The 19300-nt window shown below is 51.4% G+C and overlaps 2 protein-coding genes across 3 annotated transcripts; both read right to left on the minus strand.

Moving 5' to 3' along the window:
- Positions 1-54: 54 nt before the first annotated feature.
- On the minus strand, positions 55-10601 carry LOC120902351. 2 transcript variants are annotated; one of them, XM_040311038.1, is made up of 4 exons: positions 9263-10601; positions 1733-2138; positions 958-1654; positions 55-878 (listed from the first exon to the last, which is right to left on the minus strand). In XM_040311038.1, exons 2-4 carry the CDS (start codon positions 1874-1876, stop codon positions 631-633), a joined length of 1089 nt encoding a protein of 362 aa, XP_040166972.1. In that variant the 5' UTR covers positions 1877-2138; positions 9263-10601; the 3' UTR covers positions 55-630. The 2 variants fall into 2 exon arrangements, with proteins under 2 accessions (XP_040166972.1, XP_040166973.1); XM_040311039.1 differs by lacking the exon at positions 9263-10601 and adding an exon at positions 2259-3047.
- A 917-nt stretch (positions 10602-11518) lies between these two features.
- LOC120902442 (nuclear pore complex protein Nup205) lies at positions 11519-18518 on the minus strand. The gene is made up of 5 exons (XM_040311178.1): positions 18315-18518; positions 15052-18179; positions 12234-14985; positions 11991-12167; positions 11519-11927 (listed from the first exon to the last, which is right to left on the minus strand). The coding sequence occupies exons 1-5, from the start codon at positions 18322-18324 to the stop codon at positions 11725-11727; spliced, it is 6270 nt and encodes a 2089-aa protein (XP_040167112.1). The 5' UTR covers positions 18325-18518; the 3' UTR covers positions 11519-11724.
- Positions 18519-19300: the final 782 nt, after the last annotated feature.

Consider the following 19300-nt stretch of genomic DNA (forward strand, 5'->3'; position numbering starts at 1 on the left):
CCCTTCCCTCCCCCCACAGGTAGCGTCCCTCCCCCCCCCCCACACCAAGTGATGTATTTTTAATGCTTTTTGTTTTTTATATGTTGCTGCGGGCACGGTTTCGTGACGTGATGTTATCATTTTTGCTCCCAAAATTAATACTTTTTGTTATTTCTTTTCCATTTTCTTGTGTGTCTGTGTGGGCCGATTGCTTTCGAGCAAGCATGCAATCACGCACCATCACGTACCTATTTCCTTGGGAAATTTCTTATTAAATGTTCATCGAAAAAAGGTCCAACGTGTTCTTCAGTTCAGCAGCAGCTCGTAATTGAATATTGGAAATTGCTTTCTGAGCGAGTGTGTGTATGTGTGTGGGTATGGCATTTGTGTGTCGTCACCCTTCCGCCGATATCTGTTCAAAGTTTCATACACTTTGATGAGATACCAACGTCACGGGATGGTGGCACACTCTGAAAATGCTGAAAATCAAATTCGAGAAAAAAAAAATGCGTTCCTGCGCTATTTCACACGCTATATGGTCGTTTTGCTTTGACGGTGGTGGAGAGTATGATGAACTAAAATCTACCTCAGTACGACGTACCCACACAACAGACAGAGGGGCAGTGACGGGCAGCGCGGCCTCCAACACGCTTACTCCTCCGTGAACGGATGCTCCGAGGTGTCGCTGATGTTTTTGCGCCGATTTTCCAGTATCTTGGTCGCCTGCTCGAGCGTTTCCAGATAGTACAGGTTGGCGAGGTCCAGGTTGGAGTAGTTGCTCTCGTCGTACCCGAACGTCATGCCGAGGATGATGTTGAACGCGCACGTGTCGTACTCGTGGCAGCCGGAGTACCGGTACAGCGGCTTCTTGTTGTACTTGCAGCCACCGGTTTGTGCTCCTGTAATGGAGGAATTACATTTTAAAGAAAGGAATTCTTTACCACTTCCTACAAAAACACACACACAACGACCACATACCAATCGGATGCAAGCACTCCAGCGTCAACGCGCAGCGCACCCAGGGCAGTAGCACCTTCTCGTTCACCGTCGCACTGTTGCGGAAGAACACAAACTCGAGCGACGTCATCGGCAGGAAGTAAAAGTTGTCCACCGCAATCTCGAAGTACTCGAACATCTTCGGATGCGTCCGGCTCGTTACTGGCTGCTTCGTCGCACACCCCAGCACCCCGGAGGTACTGTTTTCCGCCCGCAATCGCACATCCTCCAGGTCGCGCACCACATTGCTGCTACCCCGCAGCCGCACACTGTTCTCGGTGAACAGGATCAGCTTCGACCGGGCCAGCGCATCGTGGATGATGATCGGCCGAAACGCGTGCATGCTCCGGTCGGCCACGTGCGCCGGCAGCCGGCTCATATCGTACGTTATCACAGTGCAGTGCGTGGCCGCGGTACTGTTGCACGAACCCTGCAGGGTGTGCAGGTCCGCCTCGGCCAGCCCGAGATCGTACACCAGCAGCGGCTGGGCGGGCAGCTTCATAGCCACGTGCTGGACGTACAGTAGGGCGGACGCAATGTCCCCCGGCAGGGCGTACGTGACGATGGTGAAGTTGGCCCTCGCGCTCGCATTGTACAGCGGTTGGGTGAAGCCGAGCTGGGCGAGATACTTCGGGTCGACCTCGGGCCGCGGCTCGCCATTGGATTCACGGAGATTTTTCTACAATGATAGGGAAAAAAGGAAGGAAGAGAGATTTTGAGTAACCTATCGTCAGGGGGTTTGTGCTCTAAAGCTTACCTTAAAGTTGCGAAACTGCTGATGCGTCTGGGAGACAATGTTCTTGAGCGAATCATTCTGCTGACCGGCGGAACCAAACAGGATCAGTAGAAAGGTGGTCATAAGCACGCACGTCAGTATCAGCAGGAATGGTTTCGTTCTCATGGTTCCTGCCGAGTTGATGCCCCGTTTCTACAGTTGCCCTCTCTAAGCACACGTCCGCTCCTGCGTTTGTTCTTCTTCTGTTCGTTTAGTTGGCGTTTCGTCGAGTTTCGCTAGGAAATGTGTTCTTCGCGCTTCACGGGGATGTTGTGATGATTTCGATGATGCGCAACGCGCTTCTCTACGATGGCTGTTTCAGTTTTACAAAACACGACGACGAAGACGGCAACGACAACGCTTCAATTGTTGCAACAGCAAACGGATACTGCAGGTTCGGTTTTGGTGAGTGTGTGAGAGAGAGAGAGCATGGAAATAGACCAAAATGGGGTGAGTAGAAGCAAAAATCACGTCGGTAAGCGTAACGATTAATAAAATCAACATTTACTCTGTATATCAGCAGGCAAACACAACATTTGGTGATAAAGGCGTGGAAGCGCAAAATTTCGGAACTCAGAGCATACGCAGTGAGGCATTGAGGGTACATGGACGGATGGATCATTGCTTTGAAGTAAGAGATGGTTACTTTGATAGCAAAAATGGAAATGTTTGAAGTTTTAGCTGCTGAGCCGTTAATTTAACCATCATCACACGACACGTGTCAATGGCGAGACGTGTGAAATCCGTGACAAGACAACTTCATGCCTAGAATATCCACAACGGCATTACCGGGGGAAAAAAACCCAGATAAGAACACATCGGAACATCCTCCCACCATCGAGCGATCATGCAACCAACAACATCAGTTGTGTTTACTCTTAACCACCAACAGTGCACACATCGCAAATGCATTTTTAAAACAGTCCCCACCATACTAAGGCATCAATTGTCTCATTCTAATAAGCACATCGGGCAACATTGTTTCCCATTGCACCATCCTGGCGCTTGTGTCGTGCTCCCCTAAATCACGACACAACAGCGCGGGTTGGACTTTCCCTGTTGGTAGGCAGAGACAGGCACGGCGCGATGTATCGAAAAATTGTAGGTGCGTGTTTCATCATCATAGGGCACAAACAGACAGGACGGGGGAAAAACAACGACTTAGGCAGGTTGGTGTTGGTCTCCTCCCCGTCTATTAACGCTTTAACAGACTCGGCCGTTAGACTAGCAGTCCATTTCCGTGTGTCTGGGAGGAGGTGGAGGATATCTAGTGCCGGCAGCCTGGAGGACGTGTCGGAAAATGGCGATTTAATGTTACATTATCCGATTGGACCGATTGGCGCGCGCGCGTTCGACACGGTGTGAACGTAGGGCTTTAGTAATGCTCCTGTCTGCCTGCCTGCCTCGACTAGTAGGCGCTGCCGGCGATGAGATTGAGGTGAAAGCGATATGATAAGACGAGCCAGTGTGCTTGCTGCGGTCGAACCAAGCAATCGCAGTATGCGGCCTTTAAGCGCGACCCGGCTAATGGTAATGTTGTGTTGGATTTTTTAATGCACACAAGTAGTATCACCAAACGAACATCGGAAGTTAGCACGCGTATCTATATTAAATGAAGCTCGTTCAAACACACACACACGAACAGTTTGATCCAGCAGGGGTGTGTTGTCGTTAATTAACATGAAACTGAACTATGATAACAGGCAGGCGCATCATCCTCTTCTTCACAGTTGCTAAGGTCAGAGCGGCGAGAATTCAACACCCATAAAAAGCTAAAGTTTATTAGAAGAACTACAACTTCATGGCTTCCTTCTCTTACCCTAACCACTCCAGTACTAAACAGAGCGATGCAAATTGGACACGTGACCCCCCCCCCCATTCAACCCAGTACAACCTTCTCGGGACGGGTTGATTTGGTTTCAACCTTTGTTTTCTCCTCCTCCTTCTCCTTTCGGGGGTGACCTTACTCCGTGTCTGGGCTGGTTGGTAATTGATCTAAGGGTCCCCCCCCCACCTCGCTGCAGTGTACGTTACTCTCTTGCCCGGATAATTAAATGGCAGTTAATTCCGAACTCTGTGTCGCAGTCTGTGTGCGATGTGTCGCATTCTTTCAATAGTATAAGCTGCTCGCTTTGTGCTCGGTGATAGCATCGTTAAAATAAATACTAACAATTTATTGTTCATTTTTTTCGGAACGACCGCACCACCATCGGGTGTCACACAGAAGAATGAAATAACTATTTTTAATAATGACACAAATGCATCTCCCGGGTAAGTGCAGTTTTGCAGCTGCTTACTTGTCCCTTCTTTTGTATACACCTCAGCTCCCAGATATGGGACAAGTTTTTTGGGGGTTTAGAGTTGGGACGACCCAATTCTACTGATAAAACCCGATACAAAGCGTCGGGAATGCTACTTCGGTACCCCTAAACCCCCGTCAGTCTAGAAGGATTTTATCCAAGTAAACCGGAATTTTCCAGGGTCTAGAAGCGATAAGCAAATTCCAACCAAATGCGTTGTGTACTCCAATACTTATTGCCTGGGATAACACACGGGCTTTGGTGGATAAAACTGTAACCACAGGTGTAGGTAACATAAAACGGCACACAGCAAAACACCCGTTTGTACCGGTGTTTACCTGGTTCCCTCCTCTCGAGCGAGTTAATTGACTTTTTATCGTACTACTAAACGACAACAAGCGCCCCGAGCGAGACCACACCAAAATGTCCCAGAGTTCGGGTCGGTGTAGAAACAAAAGCATATTTGAAATCCCGCGTAGCTTATCAGCTGATGAGTGGGAATGGTGCTTACTCGTGCCGGCCGACCAGACTAAACCCTTTAAAAACATGTGTTTTGCGCTTCCGACCGTGGCGCTTATCTGTATGGGGTGGCGGCTCTGCTGCGGTCGGTGGTCGGTGTACTTGGGAGTGTACCTCATTTGCTGGCCGAATTCCCGTGCACTGATACAATAATCTGGACGCGTGTACATATCGAGGTGAACAAACAGTTAAGCCTGTTCATTATTCCGAAGACAAATTGTGAAATTTCGCTTCAGGAAATAGCAAACTCTTAGTTTTTACCCCTGTTTTATCATTTGTAGGAAGCAAAAGGACGTCCCAAGTAGCAGTGGAACAGTCCTTTTCATCCAAGACGACGGCAGTATGAATCACACAAACCAGACACAATGTTATGGCTCCGCTTCTGCCTCTGGCAAGCCGGCTACATGGAAGACACGGGGGCAGAATTGATTTCCAACTGCGGCAAATGAAACAATACCTCCGCTCCCCCTTCCAATCACACCGGGAGGCCCGACCAGTGCGCCACAGGGGGGCTGGTACACACGAAACCCACCCCCTCCCCCACCCAGCCGTCACAAGATGTCACAACAATCCGGGGCACGAAGAATATCCGATATCCGGTGGGTCCTCCCCGCCCAGCGTGAGGCATCCCATTACAACAACAAAGAGAAAATAAGCGGGCCAAACCGAAACCGTATCGATTGACGGCGAAAGGATTATGTAACTCCTCCACATCATCAACATCATCAGCGTCAGCAAGCAGCATGTTCTCCCACCCTTCCAGCAGCGCCGGTTCTCCATTCAAACCCGGGGGCGCCAGAGGTGGTCTTTTGGCCTCGCAGGAACTACTGCACACAGCGCCCGGTGTGCAACCGAAAACAGCCATTATACGAACTATACGGAAGAGAGAGAAGGAGAAAATATCCTTTTTCTGGTTGGGATGTAACCAAAGCAGGCAACATATTAAAGAAGTGACACGGATGAGACCGGCGAGGATGGAGAGTCGAGAGGTGGGGGTTTGCTTTTCTCCAACAAAGCACGCCGCGGCCGCTTCCTTTTACAAACTATTGACGGGCGAAAAAGCAATCTAAGCCAGGCGAGCGAGGACAAAACCACTAAAGATTGCATGTTGGCCTTCCTTTCGGTGGTCGGGGTCGTGAGCTACCTGATGAAACGTTCTACAACGGGACGTTCTCGTGGCACTTTCGTGGCCGTCCAATTTCACTTGACTGCAGTGCGTCAGCGAGCGAGCGGGTAATTGAACTGGGGCCCGCCAAACCGTCGCCCAAACAATGTTTCCGTTTTTTTCGCCTACTTTGCCATCCTTCTTCTCTTCTGCTTCCCCACATACACATACATACACCTGGTGCCAACCGATTGCTGGTCTTAGTAGGCTGTGATGTAAAATGGAATTCGGTATTAGATTGGGGTTTTTTTTTTTGGTTTGGAAAGTCACGAAAGGCCACGACATAAGTGGCACCCGACGGACCGGTGATTTCATTTATTTTTATTCTCACCACTAGTAACCGCGATTTAATTAGGTCCTCATGTCCCACCGACTGACGATGAAAGAGGGCGTCGGTGTGTGTGTGTGTGCTGGATTGACAGGGTCGCTACCGGTGTGACCGGAAGATGTCTGTCCGATCGAGCAAAGGGACAGTTTTTCGACAAGCATCCCAGTAGGCAGTTAGTCAACAAGTAGTGCAAAGGCAAAGAGCCTCGGGATCAACGGACGTGTCGTCTGAACTTTGGATCAACTTAATTAACACTTTCCTGCACACACACACACACACACACACACACACACACACACACACACACACACACACACACACACACACACACACACACACACACACACACACACACACACACACACACACACACACACACACACACACACACACACACACACACACACACACACACACACACACACACACACACACACACACACACACACACACACACACACACACACACACACACACACACACACACACACACACACACACACACACACACACACACACACACACACACACACACACACACACACACACACACACACACACACACACACACACACACACACACACACACACACACACACACACACACACACACACACACACACACACACACACACACACACACACACACACACACACACACACACACACACACACACACACACACACACACACACACACACACACACACACACACACACACACACACACACACACACACACACACACACACACACACACACACACACACACACACACACACACCACAACGGTGTACACGGGCCGTTTTCTATCTCTGCACAGCTTCCAAACCCTCAAACCTTCGCCTTCCTGTGGCCGGATGCGATGTAGGGTTGGAGGAGCAGAAACAAAAAACTCTGAAGCGATGTTTTCTACTGTTGCTCTAGACTCGGCGGTGGCTGTGTGGCGGGGGAAGCTAGCTTTGCGCGCGAGTGCAACGTGCCTTGGCGGAGGATGGCATTTTGTGGACTCTTCTCCGTTCTCTATCTGATATTTCTGACGCCACAGATAGGCCCACACTGCCCAAACACACGGAAACAGGATCAACACAGCCCCCCGTTGGGGTGGGTGGTGAGCAACTTCCAGTGGCAACAAGATTTAATTATCGCGTTGTGGTAGGTGTGGAGGAGGCAGCAGTATCCCTACCACCGTGGCTGTGCTTATCTGTCCTCTCTCGTCCAGCGTGACTCAAGTCGTGGGTCCAATAAAAAGGCAACACTGTCGCTCGTTTTCATTTATTGTTATCATGTGTGTTTTGAGAGGGGTTATTTTCAGTAGTACCTACTTCTGGTCGGGTTGTATGAAAGATGCTTTGGGTTTGATAACTAATCTACGGAAGGAGGCTGTCCAGTGTGTGTGTGTGTCTTGCGATTAGAGGAAGCGATTGACATCTTCATGCGTGTAGCGTGAATTGACAGGAATTTCTTCACGTATGTCCTATGATTAGACGACATTTTACAGCTCCCGAGCATGCAGAGAGATAATGATGATGCAGTACGAAGCATATTTTTATGTATGTTTCAGATTAAAACTAATCCTGTCAACTTAAACCTAACTGTAGACATTACGTAAACCTTACAGGGTTCTCCAGCGGTTCTCACAGTTTTGGGACACCTTCCTTGACTCTTATGGGAAGTGTTGCAACCTTGTTGGACAGCCTCGTTGGAAATTCCTATTGGATTTGTCCAACAAGGGTGCTATACAGTCCAATTCCCATTATATTAAGTTCATTTCTTGTAAGAAAGAGTCAATAAAGTGTCCGACAGCTGTGAGTACTACTGGAAAACCCTGTATTTTAAAGAAAAAATGAAAACCCAATGCCCTAATCGAGACTAGCCGTTCTGCACAATATCATTCCGCCCCACTACAACAGCGAGCTGAGCGAAAAATTAGAACGCAGTTTTCCTTTGTCCAAAATCACTCACCAAAGGAAGGTAGCACGAGGGGGGAGGAAAAGGGGGGGGGGGTGAAAAAATGTGCTAATCATCGACTGGTTCGAATATTCTCCACCGTCATCGATGGGGATTATGTAAACATACACACACACACCCGGCCCTCGCGGTTTCTCGCTTCTCGGTGTCTGATTATGGTAACATGTTCTAAGTGATTATTCACATGCCCTTCTCTCTCTCTCTCTCGCGCTCTTTCCACCAACACTCGGGCTCAAAACAATCGCACAACCCACCACCCGCCCCTTACAGTACATATACCAGGAAGCGCTGAGGGCTGAAGGTGAATCACAAACACACATCAAGGCAACCCTGCAGCCGGTTCTAGTTAGCAGCGTGCGATGGGGGCTCTACTACATATGTCGCCACGGCTACCGAGAAAAGTTAAAGACCGACACCGACCGACCGACCGACTCACATGGGTGGGGGAGGATGGTGAGTAATATCTTCTGCTCGTGAGGAGGCAGCAGCAGGCTCATGCAGAAAGATAAGAAAAAGCTCACCATGCTGACCTGGTCGTAGAAACAGACACACAAAAAGTGAAACCACCTTCGCTGCTGATGCTGTGACAACACACCGACGGGGGCGGTGGGACCTTGGGGTATGCTAAATGAGGTCGGCGGTTGGGTTGAGTCGGTTTTGCAGCAGGTGGAGAGTATAATCTCACCCCCCACCCTTCCTTTAATTAAACACCACCACACGAGCAGGGTCGAGGCACGGGTTAGAGAATGGTGACGAGTCTCAGGGCAAGCCATGAAACGACCTGGGCGATACAGCAGCACCGGTTGCTACACAGCAACCGATGTCACCCGGGGTTGACTGCTTGGTTCTGTGCGATGTGCCCGAGTTGACAGAAAATCGTACCCACCGCAGCACGGCAACCGCACGTCGTCGTCATCGTCGTCGTCGCTTGCACAATTCGCAATCATGTGGAAATTTCTTTTACGCCCCGGGGATCGAAGCTCGGTGCACGAAAGGGGTAGTGGGTTGTTGGGGGGGGAAGGGAGCCAGGGAAGGTATAACACACTGGCTCTCGCAGTGTCTAAATCTGTGCTGCGAGCTGGTGGAAAGGAAGGATAAACGCACTCAAGGCTGAGTTTTAATGTGACCGTTTCCTACGGCGAGATGTAACCCGGGTGGGAGAAAGAAGAAAAAAATCTACAACGCCCCCCTAATTGCGCCCTACCCCAACTGCCCCGTTAGTGGACCTACCTGTTGGTGGTGTTGGTATTGCAGCCCTCGGTGGAAATCCGGACGCTCCGTTAGGCACTGCATAGTGCCGCAAACCCGAAACCGACCGCGAAAATGCTGCTATGCGCTCGCGTGTGTGTGTCTGTGTGTGCGTGTATGTATGTATGCGGCGGCGGCGGCGGTGGTGGTGGTATGATTTTCCCCCAAAATTATGCTTTCCGCTGCGTTTGCTTCCTTTTCTTCGCCGTTTTTTCCCCGTTGACGGCGGAGGGAGGTTTTCTCTAGTTAGCGTATTTTCACTGCACTTCGAGCTTCACCAAACAAACACACCCACTAAACGGCCACATTTATTGCTTTATGCTGCTGTCACCTCGCACCCTCTCTTTCTTTCTCTTTTGGCCGATAATGAAGATGATGATATTTTCCACTTTTCGGCTTTTCCGCTTGCTCGCGCGCTTCAAATGACACGGATGAGACGAATAATCACACACACACACACAATGCACTCGCACACTTACACAGTGCACCACCACCCAGCAGCGTTTGCTACGATGGGCGACGAAAACCGCGTCGATGCAACACACCAGCCGATCACCTGCCTCCCCCGTCCGGCCGAGGATGCTATCGTTCAGCCTCGAGCTTTCCTTCAAGCGCCTTTTCCCCGCTCATCGGTAACGGCGGCGGTGCGCGGCCGGGACGACGACGGTATTACGGCAACCAGTAGCGGCGGAAAACGCCAGAAGCATCATCGTCGTCGTTGCGTGCACTATCATTTTCACTATCACGGGCGGGTTTGCGCGTATTTCTTTCCCCCCCGGGCCCCAGCCCAAGCCGAAAGTGGGGTGGAAAAACAGGTTGCTGCGATTGCAATGTGTGCAATCTCCCGTCGACCCCAGTAGCACTCGTTTCAGCTTTAGCGAGATGTTGCAAAAAACGGCAATTCACCAACACACACGCACACACCGAGAGGAAAATGGAAATAACGCAACCTGTTCACCAGGCGATCACGGGCAGGGCGGCACGAAGATTTTCCGCGATAACCAGCGGCCGACGGATCACGGCCGTTCACGGTCACGGGATTTTTTTTGTTGTTGTCTATTCTCCCTCCCTTCTTCCCAGCTTTCGCTCGAGTGCTCGCTGGGGCTTGTTGGCTTCCCTCTGCAGGAACAAGCGAATGCACTTCCTTTGGCCTCTGGCACGGTGAATCCTGTGATGCTGCCGTTCCCACGGTAGTGTGGCACAGCTCTCGGGCTCGCTGCTACCGTTTGCCGTGCGTTTTTCTTCGCGGACCGAACACCAAATGCAGCGCGAAATGGGGGAAAAGATGGAACAATATAAAAAAAAACTGTACGGCTCGCTTGCGGCGTTGACAGTTGGGCGTGTGTTTGGCCCGTACAACATGGCGAGCGGTTTTGACATTCGAATATTGCTGCATCTCGCTCATTTTCTCTACCCGTCCCTTTACTTGCCTATTCGTTCTCGTTTCAAATTGAACCTTCGTGCCACCCTCCCTTCCGTCTTCTACATCACTTCGAACGCTTCGTCCACCATTGACCATATGCCTTTCGTTGTGTTGGTGACCGTGGTGTGTGTGTGTTCTCGCTCGATTTTGTGGTGCCGTCTCTTTCGCGCATGTAGACGCGTGAAACAATGGAAACAAATCGTGAAGCTGATGTGAATTAAAAGTGCTCAGTTTTGTTGATTATTTTATATGATATCAATCAATAGAAAATTGGTACACGTGTTATTTTATCAATAGCTGAAAGGGTTTGGATTACTGTGCAACGCATAGGATCGCCGTTCAAATCGGCCGCACGCGTTCAGCAGCGCGAGAATGTGGCCAGGCATAACCGTTAAAAGTGCTTTACCGGCTTTACTCGATTCCCTCAGCGGTAAGGTCACCAGCGAATGAAGACAGTAAATAAAAAGGTACTACCGGAACAGCTGATGCAATAGCAAGTGAGACACGAGCTATTTGGCGGCCATTTTGAACCCTCAAAAACCCTCACAAAGACTTACAAAAACGCTCGCCAGCGAGGGAAAATCGCACCTATTTGGAGCGTTGGCGAGCTCGCGAAATCCGTTTTTGCACTGCCTGCGTAGGAGCGGGGTGTAGCGGGGGGTTTTGAAATTGACTACGTTCAAAGTGGTGGGTTGAGGAGTTGGCCATGGCGAGCCGGTTGAAACGAGTTTGAAATATTTCCGTTAACTTTTCACAGCGCGCTGAATTCGTTGAAATTTGGCTACTTTCTCTTGATTCCTTTAAAACCCGCAAACTTTCTCTCATTATCTGAACATTTTATTTACTTATAGTACAATTAAACCTTCGCTAACTGTGGCGCTCGATTCGTACCAATAGCTACGTTGGGAAATAAAGAAAAAAACATCATTCCATAAGGTCAGCTTACTCGCTATACTGATTCCCGCACGTTCGTTAAATTTCGCCGCACGCGTGCAACGCGATCCCGCTCATCCGACTGTTCTCACTTGACTGGCACAAACTGAATGGATTGTTTAATTCGTCTAATAAATGAAACCACAAAACCCTTCTCCGATTGTTTCTGCTCCATCTCGATCAGCTGCTTGCAGAACGTTTCGTTAAACACGCCGATGAGCGTCTTTTTCAGCGCGATAATGTCCTCGTTCGACACCCGCCAGCTGGAATCCGTTTTGTCGGATTGGAAGTCTGGAAACATAGGACGACAAAGATTAGTGACACGAGTTTTTAGAGGAGTCAACAAATACTCACTGTGCCCGGTAAAGGAAGAGCTTCCGACGCGATTGTTTACGGGCAGGACGCGCAGCATGAAAAAGTCCAGATGCGCCCACAGGATGTACAGATAGTGCTCGATGATGAACACACTTCGCTGCAGTTCTTCCTGCTTCGCCGTTACACGCTCAGTTAGCAGATTAAATTGTAATTGAACTGCAAAGAGAACAAAACATTGTACTTTCAAACTTGCTTCACGAGCCTTTGCCAAACTGTACTTACTATTTTTATCTAAATCGATACTCGGCAGTGAGTTGCGCTGTTGCTGTAGGCTTTCCAGCACGTTACGCTCCTTATGGTAAAACTCCACCGTACACCGGAGCTGCGTAATCACGACGTACAAGCTGTGCGGCACATCCGACGACGATGTTTCCGTCGCCGACCGGTACGTATCCTGACGCAGCAAAGCGGTCGATCCAGCCCCAGGACCGATTGTTTTGGTGGGCGTTGCCGCGCCTGCCCCAGCTGTCGTACCATCCGCGTTGTAGTGTGGCGAAAACAGTACATTTATCGTCCGATGGTCGACCACGTGGTTCGAAATGCAGTTGCGTGTGTACAGGGCAAGGTTGGCGGCCACCTCGAGGAAGTATTTCACGTGCTGCGAGCGTTGCTTATGGTCATTCCCTCCCGCCGGGTTGTTGTTGAGAGAGCCGCCGTAGTTTACGCTGCTACTAATGCCCATTCCACCGCTTGCGTACGGTTGCACGATCAGGCTGCTTTGGTGCAGCTCCTTCAGCGTCTGCTCCGAAACGATGAAGCGGGGCAGCAGCGCCAACATGAACTTCTGCATCCGGTACAACTGCATACCGAAGGCTTGGTTTGCGTTCGGGTCGGTTAGTTCGTAAATTTCCTGATTCGCCGACCGGGCGATTAGGTTCGTGATGCCGGCCAGCTCCTTCAGCAGCCCCAAATTCATGCTCGGCGAGCCCGCCCGCAACACTGTTTCAATCATATCGCTATGCGACAGGAAGAAGTGAATGATCTGGCTCAGTGCCGAGTTGTTCTCGTGGCCCAGCGTCGACAGGATCGCATCGCAAAGGTTCAGCGCGGGAAACAGGATCTGCTGAAACCGTGCTTCCACCGGCGGGATGAACGAGGAGGACAATGAGGCGGACGCTGCTGCAGCTGCCACTGCCATGGCCGAAGCGTACGACTGCTGCTGGATGCTGCCGCTGTTCAGGATCTGCACATCGGGGTGCAGATCGTACACCTTCATGCTTCCGAGCACTCCAAGGATGTGCTCTTCCAGCAGCATTCGCGCACCGATCTGGCAGCGGGCGAGACGCGTCAAGAGGGCCATCTTCGACTCATACACGTACAGCGCGCGGAACGTGCTCGGATTGGTCTGCAGGATGTGGCACAGGTCGCCATCCTTCTTCAGCAGACTGTTGATGATGTGCGAAAGGTAGCCGTGCCGGGCGATAAACTCCACTATATCGATCGATGCGTCCATGCTCAGCAGCATATCGAGACAGGACATGGCCAGCATTTTGCAGATATCGTGCCCGGTCGTACAGTCCTGGCAGATCACGTCGATCAAGCTGTCCCCGAACGAGTTGAATATGTCCATTATCATGTTCAGGTGCTTGTAGTCCTCCGTCTCCGTGCCGTACGGTTTGCGGCCCGCGTTGCTAATCGTTCGGTTCAGGAACGAACCACCATCGTCCTTGTCGCTGTCCAACTTCTCACTTCGCTCGAGACTGTCCCGATTGCCCTTGATAATGTACATGTAGTTGAGCAGCGCGACGTACAGGTTCATCTTCAACTGTGGCGACCCGTCGCTACTGATCAGCAGCCAGTCGAGAATGTTTTTCAGAATAAACTTCAAGCTCAGCGCATTCGCACGCTCCAGATAGACGTACGCGCCCTCCTGCCGCTGGTGGGCGGTGCTGTTCATTTCACCATTCAACCCATTTCTGCCACCGGTGGAAAGCAGACTCGTTCCGTTTATGCTTCCATTTTGATGCCGCTCGGACAGCATGTGCAGTGACATCTGTTCCGATTTGAGCAAGAAGCAGCTGCGCAAATTCACCATCAGCAGCGAAATGGTGGACGAAGCAATGTTGCCCAGCTCGGGGATGATTTGGTTCGGCACCGCCTTGCTCAGCATTATCTGCAGTATCTCCGTGATGATGATCTGCTTCGTGTCGAGGGACATGATCATGGTGGGCGTAACGCATACCAGCACCTCCGCCACCTGGCCCCACGCCTCCAGGAACTTTATCGTCGAAGCGCACAGGCTGCGCTGCGTGTTCAGGTCCACCGCGTACTTCAGGATCGTCTTAATTTCCTGCACGATGTGCGCCCGCTGCCCGGTTGCGATCGATTGTATCGAGTCGAGCTCGTCGCGCAGAACGTCCTGCAGCTTGCGCGTATCGATCAGCCGCATGCGAGCTTTGAGCGTGACGGGCATTTCGCAGCTTTGCAGCAGCTCGTGCAGTACCGTACCGTTGAAGTAGTTCCACTGCGGTTCCTCCAGCTGCTTGATGGTGAAATCGACACAGTCGAGCAGAATGCACAGCAGTCGCTTGGCCGTTTCGCTCGATTCCTTGGTGGCCGCGATCGCTGTCGTCGACATGTCGGCGGTGGCATTGATCGAGAAGCTTATGTTCGTGTTGGTGTAGTAATCGCCCAGCCCCGACGTCACTGGATCGACCGTTGGAGTGTTGATGATTTTGAGCAGAATTTTGCAAATCGTTTCGAACTGCGTCGCTTGATTGCGCTCACTGGTCAGCTTCAGCTCGATTACGATCGCTTTCAGCAGGAAGGTCATCTGGTTCAGCAGGAATGGATTTTTCGCGTCCGGGAAGGGCAATGACGTCGTGTGCCGGCAAAGGAAATCGTTGCATGAGCGCAAAAAGCGAAGAAACACTTCCGAGGTGTGATAGTTGCGGCAAATTTGGTACAGCAGTCGATAGGCGTACTCCATCAGCTTGTTGTAGCTCGTCGACAGTGCGTTTCCGGTTCGTAAATGCTAAAAAAAACAGTAATATAATTATTATTTTTGAATTTTTGGTACCAATGAAAAGCGACCACTTACCTCCAAATGTTTGTCCAGCAGCGTGATGAGCGATTTCGAACAGTGGCTCGGGAAGTTCATGATGCCCGGTTGCTGCAAGCTGGTCAGATGCAAATCCTTCCCCAGATCGAACCCTAGCAGATAGTGGGCCAGGTTCGGTACGACGGGCTGCTGCAAGCACTCTTGAATCAACTGTATGACCGCGCCTTTGATGCTTGTCGTGATGAACGTTTCGTTGGTGCTCTTGGACGAAGCTTCGTCCTCCATCGGTCCAACGCCCATCACCCAGGCCGTATCGTTCAGCTGTTCCAACAGCGGCAACGGTTCCGCCTCCTCCGATACGTTCAAATCGGCCTCCAAACACTCCACAAAGCCTTGCCGTATCTCGTTCTTCAGCTCGTCGGTTTGGGTCACCAGGCCGAGTATTAGCTGGTTCACGTCCGGCAGCGTCATGATGATCGAAAGGATACGCAACGCCACCAGGCTATTCCCCGGCAGCCACGTACTGTACGTGATGTGCTTCATTATGTTCAGCATGTGGTTGGCCGTGCCGCTGCGTGGATTCACCCCCAGCAGCAGTTTGTTGATGCCGTTCAGATTCACCGGGCTCGGTGTGCTGAGATGCATGTTGAAGAAATCTTCCTGCAGGTTCAGCGCCTTTTCAATGATCTGCAGACACAGCAGCGATGCGGCCTCGAGGGAACTTTTCCCGGGGAACGGTGTGTACGAGTCAAAGCACACGATCGACTCATCGATAATGTGCAGAATGAAGCGCAGCAGATCGGACTTTGTGTTGAGCTGCAGCATAATCCGGTAGGCCGGTGGCGTGCGGCCCTCCTTCAGCTCTCTCATCTGGTTTGCGTTGGCAGGGTTAAAGTTAAAGCCGTTCACAAACATGTGCACGATTTGGAGACACTTCTGTGCCAGCTGCCACTTTTCCGCACCGTCCTTGTAGTTACGGCTAAACAGTCGCAGCAGTACAGTGTTGACTACGTACGAAAGGTACGGATGGATGCCGGGCGCACGTGATCCCTCACCCAGATCGTCCGGAATGGCGGTCCTCATGAGCGAGGCGAGCAGATCGAGCATGGCCTGCGTGAGTGGGAACGTTTCGTTGCGACTTTCAACCTCTTCCAGCTCGGAAATCACGCCACGCGTTTTGAAGTTGCTCGTCGATGGGATCGTATTAACGATCTGCGAGTCTTCCAGGTTGTGCCACAGCTTGATCGCATTCTCTAAGCTTCCGGCCAGCGACGCAAGGGTGCGCACGATTTCCGCCTTCAGTTGAATGGGCACGGAACAGCTGATCAGCCCAACCAGCACGTTCAGTGGCGCCCATTTGTCACTTTCGCACAGAGCGATGCGGGACAGCTCGTCGTGTTTGACGACCGCTTGCACCACCTGCAGCACAGCCTGCAGGCCGAGAATTTCCTGCGGACTGATGCTTTTGCAGATCATACGATTGCGGTACACTGTTTCCGACTGTGGGTTCTGCTCCTGGCGCAGGTTGAAGTAGTACTCGCTGAGCGAGTTGAAAAAGTGGTCCCACGAGACGGTGCTGCTGCCGGAGTAGGCACTGCCCTGCTTGAGCAGGTTAAACGCGCTCCGGGCGGCCTGCACGTTGCAGCTAAGCCCGGACAGCATCTTGAGGTAGGGAATGAAGAGCGTCGGAGGCAGCAGTTCACCCGCGAGCCGAATGAACTTGAACAGGCACACCGAGCGGGATGACACCCGGTGTCCCTGGAGGCCGTGGGCGAACTCGGTCGGGCCCCAGTACTCCATGCTGAGGTTCAGATGCAACCGATCGTTGGCGTAGAACTTCCCGACCGAGAGGAGCAGCATTTCGAAGTTCCTGCACAGGTTGGCCGGCGGCTCGATGCCCTGCTGCTGGTAGACCTGCACCGTTCGAGCCGTTTCGTCCGCTCGGCCACGCAGCTCCGTCACCTTGGAGTGCATCAGCTCGATAAAGTCGGCAAACAGCGTGTGTAGCCGGCGGTAGAAGAACTCCGTGTCGAAGACGAGTTCACTGTCGAGGAAGGTGTAGTACAGGAAGTCGAACACCTTCCCTTGCAGCGCTCCGTTCACGAGTAGCTCGTCCTGGTCGATCATTTTCGAAGCATCCTGCACGAGCGTTTGCGGCGCTAGTCGAAGTGTCGCAATGGACAGCCCAAACGCGAACAGTGTCAGCGCGTGCAGACCATCGTTTTCCCAGCTGTTCGACAGGGCGTCCATCAGGAAGTCGATGTACAGATCGTCCTTGATCATGGGCAGCTTGCGGACCAGCTCCTCGCCGTCCTCTCGCCGCTGCAGTACGCTCAAATCCAACGCGTACAGCAGGCCCATCTGCAGCGTGACCGTCACGTCGTCGATGCCGCCGCTCGATTCCGTGCACTTGTACCCACGCAGGAACTGCACCAGCTTCATCGTCACGCTCCTCGGTAGCCCGGACTGGGCGGCGTAGTAGTAGATGCACTGGGCCAGCAGCAGCCGGATTTCCTCGAACAAATCCAGCACCTGCCGATGGTGGCGCGGCGGCCCCAGCGCACGGTTCGTCGTCAGTATGTCGAGCTCCTTGGTGATGTCCAGCTCCTGCAGCAGATCGATGATGCGCTCAAGCAAACCGTCCGCCACCAGCCCGTCGGTGTAGTTGGTCACGATCTGTGTCACTTCCGGCGGCGCGTCCGTGCACCACGACACGCCGGCACGCGATTTGAGCAGCTGCTTCAGGCTGGCCACGAGCGACTTGCGCCCGTCGTAGTACAGCAGCACCGCGACCAGCCCGCGCGTCAGTCCCGGATGGTTGATGGTTTGCTGCTGCGAGGTGCACAGCAGCTCCAGCGCCACATACTCGTTCATGTCGAACATGTCCGACAGGATGATGCTCTCGTCGACCAGCTCTTTGGACAGGATGGTGTGACCGAACTCGGGCAGCGTGATGCCCTCGGTGATGCCCTGTTTGATCGCCTCCCGGCATTTCCCGTTCTTGGGCGGGTTTTTCAGCAGCGAGAGAAAGTTCTGCTTGTGCTTGCGGAGCAACGCTTCCAGCGCGACGGCGTGCGTCGTGTCGGCCTGGTCGGTCGATGGAAGCAGATAGGTTTCGACGTTGTTCAGCAGACATTTGTACGGTGTCCACAGATCGTCCGGCGTGCCTACAACAGAGAAAGCATTACCACGGCGAACGGAATGTGAGCCCGAAAAGCGTTTGTTGTTCCGCGCGCTACCTAACCTCACAATGCCGGTTCGCACTGGATCGGGGCTGCGATCCGGCGGACACACACACTTACCATCGGCCATTGTGTCTGAACTCCACGGAAACCACAAGCGAAACTGTACGGCGCACTCGTTAGAGCACTTTGGGGGTGTTTTTTACACGGTTATGAACCTATTTTACTGCGAAAAGTGTCGTTTTGCGGTCGAGCAGCAGCCGAGACACAAACAGGCGGCAAACGAATTCTTTTACTTGTTTTTTCCTCTGTTCTATGTTTGTGCTGTCAAACTGTGGCACAACGGGATGGAACTACGGTCATGAAGGGAATGCAAACGAAAATTATGCGAAAGAGAACAATTGAAATCAGAAGTAAAATGGATACTTGTGATGATGCAGATTATTTTTCACAAATTTTAATAAATATGCGAGATGCAAGAAGCAAAATGAATAAAATATCATCCAAAACTACATAAATATTGTAAAAACATCGCGATGAGGTTTGCGATGTTTTTAACGTTTAAGGGGGATTCTATCTATCAAATTGGAAAAATTGCACAAACACGCTATCTCGTGCTCCGTTTGGCCGTTATGCAGTTTTTAGCTGATATTAAAAAAATAAAAAGCTGTTTTATATGCTTCATGCTACACGTAAAAGTTAATTTCTATACCCTACTGACCCAGATCTAGGCCAGCACAATCCCAAAGACAATAAAAGTGTTTTAAATGTTTGCAATTAAACTCACTCGATTCCATCCACGCAAAAGCCAGAGCATACAGTAGCATAAAATAGTGCTTTCCATAAGATCGATGATAAGCATCGGCAGCATCGGGGCGCATCATGAAATCCATTGCACTCGCTTGCACACTATCATCGCGCGCGTCCCGTCGACACGTCGACAGCGCGATTTCATCAATAAAAGTCATCGTTTATAAGTGCTGATTATGTAAAAATTTATCGCTTATCGCACGGATATAATGTCAGAGAATCAATTAAAACCGCGCCATCACCGCAACGAAAGATGCGTCCCGAACGAGGTTGGGCGCCGGTTTCTGCGACCATTG

This window comes from Anopheles arabiensis, chromosome 3, assembly GCF_016920715.1.
Source record: "Anopheles arabiensis isolate DONGOLA chromosome 3, AaraD3, whole genome shotgun sequence".
Classification (NCBI taxonomy): domain Eukaryota; kingdom Metazoa; phylum Arthropoda; class Insecta; order Diptera; family Culicidae; genus Anopheles; species Anopheles arabiensis.

Coding starts and splice junctions, on each gene's coding strand:
- LOC120902351 (XM_040311038.1), bottom strand. CDS start 1,876: ATGAGAACGAAACCATTCCTGCTGATACTGACGTGCGTGCTTATGACC. Junction 1,655..1,732: donor AGCAGTTTCGCAACTTTAAG/GTAAGCTTTAGA, acceptor CTATCATTGTAG/AAAAATCTCCGTGAATCCAA. Junction 879..957: donor GGAGTGCTTGCATCCGATTG/GTATGTGGTCGT, acceptor CCTCCATTACAG/GAGCACAAACCGGTGGCTGC.
- LOC120902442 (XM_040311178.1), bottom strand. Junction 12,168..12,233: donor TATCGATTTAGATAAAAATA/GTAAGTACAGTT, acceptor TTCTCTTTGCAG/TTCAATTACAATTTAATCTG. Junction 11,928..11,990: donor CTCTTCCTTTACCGGGCACA/GTGAGTATTTGT, acceptor CTATGTTTCCAG/ACTTCCAATCCGACAAAACG.